Genomic DNA, 13181 nt, shown 5'->3' with positions numbered 1-13181 from the left:
TGGAACATCAATGACTAACCTGCTGAATGTATCGGTCCAAACATTAGCTGTAGACAGGAAACCCTCTGGTAGACAGGAAGTGGTGTTTTAATTTCCAGTTTGTAATAAACAGAAGAAGAAGAAGAAGAATAACTAGTGAGTATTAATAATGGAAGTTAAAAAAGCAAAACTACCCGCAAAAAAACTTCACAACATGTGAAGAAGAAACTGAAAGTAGTTTTGTTGGCTTCAATTGATGAAATAAAAAGAAAGAGAAGAAAAGATGAAGCTGTACAACTGCACTGAGCATTTAACACCAAAATGTCGCCAAAAATAAAGAAATTTAACAAATTCCCAGAAATAAAAGTTTGCTTTTGACTTCTTCATCTGAACAATATGGATAAAATCTTCTCTCACGTATTTGTTATTGTATATCATGATATTGTTGCAAGACAAATCAATTGAGAGCCTGTTTATGGATAAAATAACCTGCTTTCATTATTACTACCATAATTCAGATCTGCTCCAACTTTATGTGTCAACTCTCAACTTCAATGTTCATGATTTAAAACATGGCCTTCAATGAATGAGTCCAGCGTGAGATGTCGTGGTGTGAAATGCTCTCACGGTTCATATCGTGTATATTTTAACGTTTGTTTCATCTCAACCTCCAGATTTTTAAACCATGTGCCATTTTAAATTTGATTCAAAAATTAAACAAATAAAGGCCTGAAGGAAATTGTCAATTTAACACGCTTCATGTTTTTTAAAAAGCATATTTTAAATGTAGAAAAGTTTTGTGTAAGAAAACTGCTTCCCATCTTATTTTGACGGGTCAACGCTGTGAGACAACTGTGAAGAATTGTGTGTTGACTTTCATAACTGACACATCATCGCCTAACCTCAAATATTTTGTTGCATCTTTATCGCATTTTATCCTTCAACGCGATGGCAGCAACGTTGAGTGAAAGAGGAACATCGTGTTTTAGATAAACGCTTCCGAGAATCATCGGACATCTGTCCAAACATATCACATGAATACGACGTGATTCACACCTCCCATCACGCATGTGAACCATGAGATGAGTATATGTTCATGTAAGCGCCATCTGACACGTACAGAAACCTGTTTGGATGCACAGAATGAGAGAAATGTGCAGAGAACAAGAAATGCAGGAATGTCAGACTTGTTTTTATGAAACAACTGGACAGCTGAGATACATGTGGTCCGAGTCAGAGTCAGCAAATCAGCCAACGCCTTTGAAGGAACGCTTCGTTCACCTGTTTCCCCGAGAAGCGTCCTCTCAGTGAGGAACCCGAGTCTGCCTCTTCAGAGAGGCAACTCCATAACATCGTTAATAAAAGTCACTCATTCATTGTTATCACGTGTTCAAATGTGTTTTTCTCACAGTGAGGGTCAGTCCAGAGATCTGCAGCACAGATATGAAGTCTCAATAAACTGAAGAGGCTGTCTGTGTTTCTACAGCGCAGAAACTCAACAATAATCTCAAAGAGGGAGAAAGGCTCTTGTTGTCCCCGCCTCCTCCTCCTCCTCCCCCTCCTCCTCCTCCTCCCCCCCCCGCCGTCCCTCCTCCTGCTGCTTGCAGGGGACGGGGAGGGTACAAGTGAAGGAGTCAGCCTTCTGCCATTGTTCTTGTTCTGGAAGTCTTAAAGGACGGCACGGTGGGACGTCGCGGCGCTGGTCGGGTACCGGACGGCGGTCTGTCGTTATGACGGGCTCCGGTCCCAAGCTCGGGGTGCTTCTGCTGCTGGCGGTCCTGCTGCAGACCGTGGTCGTCACCATCACCGTGCTGCACTTCACCACGGCTCTCAACTCGGTAAGGACTTTCAAGAAAAGCGGAGCGGAGACGCGCGGGCGCTTTTACGCATCGCCACGCAGTGCGCACCGCGCGAGGTGCTCGACTTGTAAACGCAGCTTAAAGTAAACTCGACTTTTTGTTATTGATCTGTGACATCTCACTGTCATCTCTACAAACGGAAGCGTGTAAACGAGTGTTTCACAGTTTCAGGGAACTCGTTTTTCTGCGCGTTGCGTGTGTTGCAGCGCTCCACCGGTCCAGGAAACGTCTCGTTTCTGACTCGCTCTGCACAATGCAACGCAGGCCGCGTTGTATCATGCTTTCACAGGAAAGAAACGGTTCGCTTCATCAAATCACGCACGTTTCTTTTCTCTGCTTCGCAAAACACGCAGAGGAGGAAGTGAAGCAGCAGAGGCAGCAGCTCGTTTACCATCAGCTGTGATTATCAGGAAGACCTTTCAGTGTGCGTGCGTGTGCGTGCGTGTGCGTGCGTGCGTTGGACTCACTCTGCTTGTTTTGGTGAGTCCTCTGGATTCAGTCCAGCTCCTCTGTCGGTGTGTGTTCACAGGAATGAGTCATGAACCAGATGAGATGCGCAGGAACACGAGAGCACAACAACCAGACAGGGACACGCGCCAAGACATCATGTTGTTCAAACCTTTAACACGTGACAGTGAAGGTGTAGAAGGTGCTTCATGGCCATTCACATGCATATATATATATATATATATATATGTATATATATATACACTTTTTTCTCTTGGATATATATTTATACTTGTATTATAGCTAAATGTTTTTACCTACATCCGTTCTACTTTTTTTGCTGCCCTTTTTTATTCTTCATACATATATTTTCTTGTTTATTGTAAATTTGTGTTTGTACATTGAGAGCGGAGTGGAAACCGGAGACAAATTCCATGTATGCATGAACACACATGGCCAATAAAGCTGATTCTGATAAAGAGAGAATCAGAGAAATGAAAACACACGTTCCTCATTGTTTGACATGTTCCCTTCTTGTTGCAGATGAAGGAGACGTTCGCCAGGAGCAGCGTGTCCTGCCTGACGGGCGGCGACCTGCAGAGCATCACGGCGGTCCGCGGAGACCCGTGCTGGCAGGTCACTCAGCAGCTCCACCTGCTCATTGAGAAGGTACTGCTGACCCCCCAAAGAACCCGCTGACCCCCCAAAAACCCGCTGACCCCCCAAAGAACCCGCTGACCCCCCAAAGAACCCGCTGACCCCCCAAAGAACCCGCTGACCCCCCAAAAACCCGCTGACCCCCAAAAACCCACTGACCCCCCAAAGAACCCGATTATTTGGCCAGATGCTGAGATTTCTGCTTTTTCAAAGCTAATGTTTTTTTCCCACCACCAGCTGTGGATCAGAACCTCCCCCCCCCACTGGAGTTCAGAGTGCTACCAATGAAGCAGAACGTATTTGACCTGATGAGTAATCCGACTTCACTTTGATGTAGAACGGTGGAGTTTCCCCTATAATCCTATTTTCAATTATTTTAGATTCTTGTGCATAATCAAGAACACACTTTATTGCATCACACAAGTTCCCCTTGTTGACATCATAGTTCAGACTTGACTGTTGAGTGGATATGATGGGAGCAGGAGCTTCATCAGTGATTGTGTTTATTATTCATAATGAATCCCATGAACAGTGAACGTGTCCACTCATGTATCCTGATGTCTCACAGAGCTCCTGGTCCTTCATCTCCACCAACACACACATTGTAGTTTATCATATTTCACGAGATGTGGATTACTCCGCCGCTGAAAATAGTCCCCAACAAATGCTCTGTTTCCTCCCGTTGGTTTGATTTAACAGAATAAACTCTATATTAGCGTCTTTAAAGGGACAGTGTGTATCGCTGAGTGTCATCCAGCGGTGTAGTCCAGATAAAACAACCGACAGAATATCCACTCGCTCCCTCGCTCCCTCCCTCGCTCCCTCCCTCGCTCCCTCCCTCCCTCGCTCGCTCGCTCCCTCCCTCCCTCCCTCACTCACTCGCTCCCTCACTCACTCACTCACTCCCTCCCTCCCTCGCTCACAGTTTCACAAGTGCATAGAGAACTACGGTGGCCTGCAGGTTACGGAATAAAAACGTGAACGTTTGGTTTGTCCGTTCTGGGCTTCTGTAGAAACACGGCGGACTCCGCCTCCTGCTCCCTGAGTAGATATGAAGGACCGATTCTAAGGTTAAGGATATTAATATCAAAATATAATAATCATGATTACCAAGATATTATTATTATTTTGTAATATTATTTGTAATATTATCATCTTATTATTATTACTACTATCTACATTTTTTGATAATTATTTTTATCCTGAGCTTCCTGCTGAACATCAGCAGCAGAAGAAAAATGCCGAAATGATCCAAATCACCGTGTGCAGACGCACAATGAGCTCCTTCATAGCGAGATGTGATCCTGTGAGCTTTAACCAGCACAGGAATGTGTTCTCTCACACACACACACACACACACACACACACACACACACACACACACACACACACACACACACACACACACACACACACACACACACACACACACACACACACACACACACACACACACACACACACACACACACACACACACACACACACACGAAGGTATTCTGTGACTCGGCTGACGTGGATTAAATCGAGTTCAGAACGTAACCGTGATGCAGTTTGAGCCTCAGCGGAGTGAAAGCTCATCTCAGGCTCCGTGAAGATGAACATTACATTTGGTCATCTTGCTTCCTGCTGTTAATAAACAAACTTTCACTGAAGTTTTTTAGCATCTCACATGTTTTTTGGGGCAGATGTATAAAGAGCTGCAGCTCCTTCAGAACCAAGTCTTGCAAACTTCAAGAGTCAATAACTGTCTGAGAGGCGTTGAAGGCGACTTCCACCCATAAACTGCAGGTCTCCTCCACCTCTCCCTCAGCTGCTACTGAAGCCAGTGAAGTCTGTGCTCTCATCAAGAGCAACTGAGAATGCGCAGAATGTTTGTCTTTCTCCCGCAGTTGATCATATCTGTCACCTGACAGGTCAGAATGCGCTCTGCCTGTGTTGGCTGAAAGGCTGATGTTCTAAACCAGGGGTCCCCAAACTTTTTCCTGTGAGGGCCACATAACTTTTCCCTTCTCTGATGGGGGGCCGGTGTCAGTTTGTAACAGAAAAAGTGTGACGATCGTAGGGGAACTTAAAAAATTTATTGTTTTCCAGAAAGCCACACATAACCAAATAACCCTTTCCAGGTTCTTTACAGAAAAAAAGTCAGGAAACAAATAATAACACTATTAATGAAATAAATAATAACTAAATAACCCTCTCTGAGTTCTTCACAGAAAAAACAGGAAATAAATAACACTATTTATGAAATAAATAATAACTAAATAACTCTCTCTGGGTTCTTCATAGAAAAAAAAGCCATGGAACATTAACTTTCTGTTGTGCCATGCACAATCTTAACAGATAAAAGTTCAGCTCAGTTGTCAGAGCAGAATCTCTCTGACACATATGAGCAGTCTCTTAAAGTTCTTGTGTTCCTTCCTTATAATCCTTTTGTAGGTTCCAGTAGGCTTGTAGACACCGCTGTTTGCAGCTCTCTCTCATCAACTTCCCTGTGAAAACCACAAAGGAAGCAGGTTGAGAAACTGAACTAAGTGATACAGCACCTACACAGCACAATACATTTCACTACCAGTATGGTTGTAAAGATGGATTTTATCCCAGTAGATTTTATTATGATTATATTTGTTTATGCTCAGAATGACTCATTCAAGTCAGAAAAGTGAGCTTACCTATGTATGTTCATCAGTGTGAACTGTGGGCCTGCATCTGGCTGGTGAGAAGTTGAATATCAGGTTCCATTCTAGTTACAGCCAGTCTCAAGCACTGATGCAAATGTTCATCTGTCAATCTTGATCTCATCGGAGTTTTCAGCAGTTTCATGCGAGAAAAGGTTTTCTCGCAGATATACGTGCTGCCAAAAACTGTGGACATTTTCATTGCGTGTTTTTTGATGTTTGGATATGTGTCGTTTGGGAGGGCGGCATAGAAGTCAATGAGACTGTTGGGCTTGAATGCGTCTTTCAGAACATCACAGTTCTGTAACTCAGCCAACTCAAACTGATATGAAGGCTGGGCTTCATCAATGTCGGCAACAAAGGGGTTCTGAAAAAGACGGATTTCTTTTGCATGAACATGTAGTTCACGGAATCGCACACCGAACTCCGCCTTCAGCATTTCCAGTGCTTCCACGCACTTTTCAGCTGGGAACGGGACCGCTGGGTTCTCTGTGGACAGGTTTTGGGTAGCAGGAAGATGGACGAAGTTGCGCTTTTTCACTTGTTCCAAAAGCAGTGCTAATTTCACCTCAAATGTTTTTATGTGTGAATACATGTCGCAAATGAGTTTCCCCTGGCCTTGTAGCTGCAAGTTAAGGCTGTTAAGTATTTCTGTCACGTCTGTTAAAAATGCGAGGTGCCATTTCCATTCTGGGTCGATCAGCTCTGGGACCGTTTTGTCTTTTGAAAGAAGAAATGCGTTAATTTCGGGTAGCAGCTCGTAAAAACGCCTCAAAACTCTGCCCCGGCTCAGCCATCGGACCTCTGTGTAGTACAGCACATCTCCCGTTGTAGTCCCTTTGAGACTTTGGAGGGCTGCCAGCTCCTCGCATATCTCAAAGTTTGCGCTAACTCCACGAATAAAAATGAGCAGTTGCGCTGTGTCTTGCACGTCCGTGCTCTCATCCAGTGCTAATGAAAAAAAGTCAAATTCTTTCGTCTTCTGCTGCAGCTGGGCATATACATTACTCCAGATTTCTTCAACGCGTCTGGTGATTGTACTCGCCGACAGACTTACGGCATTAAATGCATCTTTCTTCTCGGGACACACCTCCTCCGCGACAGCATCCATACATTTCTTAACAAACTCTCCGTCAGTGAAAGGCTTACCGCTGCTTGCTATCAGTTTAGCAACCCGAAAGCTGGCCCGAACGGATGCCTGGTTCAGCTGAGCTTGGCGTACAAATGTATTCTGCTGAGATAGTAGTCCACTTTTTAGCTTTGAGAGTTTGTCTGCTCGTATTTGGCCTTGCAAGCTATCGTACTTGTCTTTGTGACGGGATTCATAGTGTCGGCGAAGATTGTATTCTTTGAATACCGCCACCGCCTCTTGACAGATGAGACAAACAGCCTTTTCTTTGCATTGAACAAAAAAATAATCGTTTGTCCACTGCAGGTTAAATACCCTGCATTCTGAATCAATTTTTCTCTTACCTAACCTTTTCGCCATTATTCCGTTCTCTCTTTGACAGGGCCGGGCCTAGGATTTTTTTTCTGAAGGCCAAATAGGAAAAAAATCCGATAGCGTCTCTGGTATTGTTCAGAGGGCCGGGCCAAATGTGCTGACGGGCCGTATCCGGCCCGCGGGCCGTAGTTTGGTGACCACTGTTCTAAACTGACTGTTTTTCAGACTGTACTTGCAGCCTGTAACATGCACATTTTTATGAACTCGCCTTCTTTGAATGGCTTTCCCGTCTTGGCGATCATCTCACTCACCACGTAGCTCGCTTCGACTGCCGCGTCACTCGCTTTGCTCGCTTTCTTAAAAACATCGTGTCTCCTCAGTAAACATGTTTTAAGATCGCCGGCCCGGGCCTCTCTCTCATCTCCTGGTATTGTGTAGACTCCTCGGCATGTCTCTTTGAGTAATGCCGTTTGAGGTTGTACTCCTTATGTACCGCGACTTTCTCTGTGCATAGAAGACACGTCGGAGCCCCGGTGCTCAACAAACAAACATTCCGTCTCCCACTTTTCCTGGAATTGTCTGTGCTCTTCGCCAACGTTTCTCTTCACGGCAGGTTTTGAGAAAGACATGACTGGGACCGGGTGAGATATAGTTTCCTTCCACTTGGTGTCACTCCTGAATCACGTTTCAACCAAGTGACGAGTTTCGCTAATTCACGTTGTAAATATAAAACTCCCGCAACGACTCGGCAAAAAGGTGCGCGTGAGAAAAACGCGCGGGCCGCGTTAACGTTACACTTTTATGTTCGGTAGGGGGCCGCACAATGTCGGCCCGCGGGCCGCAATAGGCCCGCGGGCCATGACTTTGAGACCCCTGCTCTAAAGGGATTCATTGACCTCTACAGAGCAGCGCTCCTCTACACCAGCTATTATAATTAGCACGGCACATTACAGGAAAACACACCTTTATGTGTCATATCACCTCTTTTTTCATCATGTTTTTACAATTTCATTCTACTTTTCTGAAACAAACTGAACAGAAAGAAACACGGTCCAGAGTTCACTACGGCTCAGGAAACCGCTTTCAACAGTTTGGCAGTCGATGCGTCTTTTTTGAGCCAATTGGGCGAAGGAATGTAAAAACACAAGGGGGGGGGGGGGGGGGGATCAGTTACCGACCTGAACGCCATGTCAGCGGCTTTGGGTTCATGGTTCCTGTCAAACAAGAGGCTTCTGGGTAGAAGGTGCTGAATGAGCCGCGTCAGGTCCGTTGGTTTCTTCTGATGAATGTTCTGCTGCTTGTCCACCTGCAGTCGCTGTCCCAGCGTTACCAGAAGCAGATCTCATCGGTCGTCAGAGGTGAGGCGCTAAACCGACCCTCTGCGGTGCTCGTGTTTCTGACATTACCTGTTTGTTGCTTGCGTGCACATTCACTCCTGTCTTTGTGTCCCCCCCCCCCCCCCCCCCAGACGAGGTGTCTCGGGTGCTGCCCTCACTCGTGATGGTCGACAGGGCTTCACCTCACCCCAAAGTCGCCGCCCACATCACCGGCAGCTTCGTGCCCAAACTGGAGCGAGAGGCGGGAGGTGAGCGCCTCCAGAGGCTGGTTTGAAACTCACGTGTGAGCGATGGACAGGCGGTGGGCGCGCAGCACAACATGGTTTTCTTCCTCGACTTTGGACGAGCCTGCACCAGAAGACCTTTTCAATTTAGCCAAGAAAATTTGTTTTTATCAGAGATTTATTTTCCAAGGAAAAGCACATTTCCTCACATATGTTCCTTCAAATCTAACAGATGAAGTTATGACACTGACGGTGCAGCTCGGTATGGTTGTTCCTAAATGTTATGTAATTATAAATAAATGTTGTCTTTGCAAATCAAAATGACAAGTTCTCATCATAAAAGTGAATCAAAGTCATAAATTAGACTTATTGAGTAAATATCACAAGTTCGATGAAGAATCTCATCATTTTGGCATAAATCAGCATTTAAATGAATTAATTTGCATCTATTTCATCAACGATGTGACATGAACATATGAAGTCAAGACTAGAGGCATCGTTGCATTTTATTGAAATGTAATAATTCATTGCCCCATTAAACACATCATCTTAGCATCCTGGTGCGACTCCTCACCGTCTGCGCCGTGTTTGTCCTCAGCTCCGGTCTCGGCCGGGCGGAGAGTTCAGGGCCAGAAGATCTGGTGGTGGGAGGGGCAGAAGGGTCTGGCCTTCCTGCAGGACGTCCAGCTGGTGGACGGGGAGCTGGTGGTGCCGCTGCCCGGCCTCTACTACGTCTACGCCCAGACGTACTTCAGACACACCCCCTCCCTGGAGGGGGAGGAGGGGCAGGAGGACAGAGGGAGGCCTCTGCTGCAGTACGTCTATAAAAAGGTGAAGAGACTTTAAAACGCGTCGTCTCTGATTTTGCTGGTTTTGAACTCGTCTGACTCGATTGCATATCGATCTGAACGACACTTCTCCGGCTGTTAGTTTAGACGACAGACGATCAACAAGCTGCAGAGAGCCGTTAGCAACACAGCTTTTCGATGAAGGGACTCGCTCCCTCCACCACCTGTCACTCACCGCTCCCGTTTCTCCCGCCAGGTGAGCTCCTACCCGGTTCCCATCCTGCTGATGAAGACGAGCCGGACCTCCTGCTGGTCCCGGGGCTCAGAGTTTTCGCTGTTCTCCGCCCACCAGGGCGGCTTGTTCCCGCTCGGCGCCGGAGACCGGCTGTTTGTCACGGTGACCAACGCCTCCGCCGTGGACATGGATGAGAAGAGCAGCTTCTTTGGGGCGTTTCTCATCAGCTAGTCTGAACACAAACAATGTCGCCGCCTCTTGACTTCCCCTAAAAGTGAACTCGGATGAAGAACTGCTCCAGGGAGTGACGGGGAAGTCCGTCTTTCTTTTTTCAGGCTCACCAACACTTCGTGATGGGAGAAGAGACCGATGTGGATTTCGAGGGTATTTGAGTGTATGTTAATGGAGCTGGGACTCTACGGATTAGAGTTTCCGTTGTACAAACATTTCTTTAAGGCAGAAAGGTTTTAAAGGTAACAGATTTTATTTTCTTGACCAAAGCACCAACTGCAGGCGCAACCTCCGGTTCTTTAAAGTGAAGTCGAAGCTTCACTTTAAAGAACCTGTTAAAGCTGCATTCTCTCTAGTGTCCACCAGGGGGCGACTCCTCTGGTTGTATAGAAGTCTATAGAAAATGACTCTACTTCTCTCTTGATTTATTACCTCAGTAAACATTGTAAACATGAGTTTATGTCTCAATCTCTAGTTTCAAGTCTTCTTCAATACAGCATGATGTTCATGTAGTACATCAGGGGTCTTCAACAAAAATTCCAAAAGGTCCAGATTGAGAAAATCTAGTACATGGACGAACAAAAACCAAGATGGCGACGGCCAAAAAAAAACAAGAGCGTGACGGCCAAATAAACAAGATGGCAAAACCGAAGGCCAGAAACCAAGATGGTGGCGTCCAACATTGCGACTCGATGCTTCAAAACGACAGTCCTCACATCAATGGGTGACCAATGATTGCGTCCACCTCTTCAGTCCACTATGTGAACTGTTCAAAGTCAACACGGTCACTACTTTTACAAACATTTTGCTTTTCCTCGTCAGGTTTCATGTCTAATGCCTGAAGAACTGCTCTGCCTCAAAGAGCTGTTGGTATTCAGCTCTTATCAGCTGAACATGAGTGATTATCTGAGTCCCTGAATGTGTGTGAAGATGTAAATATTGTGCTATATTTTGTTTCTATTTTTCTAATAAGCCTATGAACCTCTGATCGTGTGCTTCTGCTAACATCAGTTAGTAGACGGCCATGTTGGAGGATTAATGGAGTGAAATCACCACCGTTGTCCTTCACGGGTTTTACAGAACCGTTTAAAAAACTACGCTGCCCACAAACCCGGCTTGTGGTGTTGGCAGCAGCTCCTCGGCTCCACCGTCAACTCCAAATGGTGCATTCAAACGCTCCCTGAACGGTGGTAATTCTGGGGTATTCACGTCATGTTGGAGTAGCTGTAGATCACGCACATCGGCATCCAAACAGCAGAGACGTGTTCTGGTTTTTCCAGCAGCGGTTTGTAATGAACACTGAAGCTCAAGGACATTGAAACCAAACGTATTGGATGTTTTGGACCCAATCTGTGAATTGAACCCACTGAGTTCACGTTCTTAACGTCACGTCTGATGACTGGAGGCCTCCCGGCACCTTCGTCAGGACGGAGTTACAATAGAAGGAATACAAAAAACAACTGAGCAAGCGCCGGCGGCTGATGAAAGCCATGAGACGTGGCCGAAAGCTCCAGAAGGTCCAGAATCAACCCGAGTTGAAGCTCCTTTAAATTCACTTAGAAGTCTTTTTGGACGTCCACGGTTTTAAGTTCTCCTTTTTCCAACATGACTTGAATGCAGCGTTTACTGGTTTACTTTGAATGTATCAACTTTCATCAAATGTTTGTTTTGTGTATTGTTTGCATCCACAACGATAACGGGAGATCCACAGAAAAATGATCTATTTTGATAATCGATTCATAGTCATTTTCGATGCAGAAATGATAGAAAATGCTGTTTTCAGCCACAAACATGAAGATTTCACACGTTTCTGTTTCATATCACATGAAAGTGAATATCTTCAAGACATTTGAGGAACTAGGAGGGACATTTGTCACAATGTTCTGACATTTATAAAACAATCAGCAGATTATAAAATAATAAATGAACGTACAAACTGTGAGGTGGATGTTTCAAGGAACAATCTCTGACTTTTATTTGCATAAATCTCGTGTAAGTCATTTTCTATCAGTGGTGATCGAGACGATGGCCCGCTGATTAGAAATGCTGCAGTATTTATAGATTTGCATCATTATGAACTGATCTGTGAATTTATTATTTTTCTCCATTTTTAACATGCAAAAGAATTAAACTTTGCACTCAAATAGTGAAAACCTGAAGCTCGTGACAGATTGAACTAGTTTTCACTCTCGCACATGAATTGTAAACCGACGAGGACAGAACGAGCTCCTGATGAGTGAAACTTTAAACGCTGACGGAGGTGAAGTTCAGTACCTTCATACAAGCTCCGCCTCCTTCTGTACCACCTGCAGTCGGCTCCGCCTCCAACACCTGAAAGACATTAAAATAAAGAAGAGAGAGACTGCACACTCATCAGCCTTCAGTCAATGAAACTAAACCTGAGCTGTTACCAGATCACCTCAATGTGAAAGTAAATAAAGGTGGAATAAATTGAGTCTTTTGGTGGAATCACTGAAAGTAAAGATTTGACAGAACGGTGAGATGACGTCACAGAATGAGAGCTTCCTTCCTGTGATGAGCCTCTTTGTGGTTCATTAGACATGAAGATGGAGCAACGCCGCCCTCTAGTGTCTGAAGCACAGACGTGACAATAATCACACAAACACGTCAGTTAGTTTTTGATTTTCTTTCTTTTTTGTGGAAATATGTTACAGATATATTACAGGTATTTAAATGCCCCGAGGGAGAACACACACACACACACACACACACACACACACACACACAACACTCTGAGACTAACACGAAGGAGGAGACAGAAACAGTCCCGCAGGCAGATACACGGACACCCTGCGTCAGGACACGACCAATAAATACTGAGAATGTTAAAAAATAAGAAAAGACGAGGAACCCGTCTGGTCCTCTGTATGTTTAGCAGCATGTGTGGAGCTTCCAGAACAACAGCGCAGCACGAGGAGCCTGCAGTCAACCAGAGTCTCCAGCACAGAGCGGAACCGAACACAAGAACAACACGCGTGTGCTTCAACGGGGGTCCAGGAAGCCCAGGTGATCACATGTTAACTGTGAAATAACACTTCAGGAGAACGTGGAGGGCGTCTGCGTCGCCGCAGTTCACACGACGGTCAGCAGACGGAGCTGAGACGCACAGCGGGAGATATTAGAACCAGTTATGTTTTAGCAGACATGACAACATACAATCTACCTTCTTCTACCTGTGTGGGAATATTCTGATTGAATGCAGCTGAGCCCCCCCCCCCCCCCACCACCATCCTCCATTGTTTCTCTTTTCATGTAACTTATAAAATATCCTCTTCAATGGA

The 13181-nt window shown here is 45.4% G+C and overlaps 1 protein-coding gene across 1 annotated transcript; it reads left to right on the top strand.

Annotated features, from left to right (window-relative positions):
• The first annotated feature begins 1591 nt into the window (after positions 1–1591).
• tnfsf10 (TNF superfamily member 10) lies at positions 1592–11821 on the top strand. The gene is made up of 6 exons (XM_079292522.1): positions 1592–1817; positions 2829–2954; positions 8377–8422; positions 8533–8649; positions 9224–9456; positions 9670–11821. The coding sequence occupies exons 1-6, from the start codon at positions 1710–1712 to the stop codon at positions 9877–9879; spliced, it is 840 nt and encodes a 279-aa protein (XP_079148648.1). The 5' UTR covers positions 1592–1709; the 3' UTR covers positions 9880–11821.
• The last annotated feature ends 1360 nt before the right edge of the window (positions 11822–13181 follow it).

The sequence above is a fragment of the Melanostigma gelatinosum genome (assembly GCF_949748355.1).
Source record: "Melanostigma gelatinosum genome assembly, chromosome: 20".
NCBI classification, from domain to species: Eukaryota; Metazoa; Chordata; class Actinopteri; order Perciformes; family Zoarcidae; genus Melanostigma; species Melanostigma gelatinosum.
Note: the sequence above shows the minus strand (reverse complement) of the source record. Positions and strands in the feature narration are given on the sequence as shown.

Bases quoted from the DNA above. Each gene is read 5' to 3' on its own strand.
- tnfsf10 (XM_079292522.1), top strand. From the start codon at position 1,710: ATGACGGGCTCCGGTCCCAAGCTCGGGGTGCTTCTGCTGCTGGCGGTC. The intron at 2,955-8,376 runs GTACTGCTGACC...GTCCACCTGCAG, and splicing joins TCCACCTGCTCATTGAGAAG to TCGCTGTCCCAGCGTTACCA. The intron at 8,650-9,223 runs GTGAGCGCCTCC...GTTTGTCCTCAG, and splicing joins ACTGGAGCGAGAGGCGGGAG to CTCCGGTCTCGGCCGGGCGG.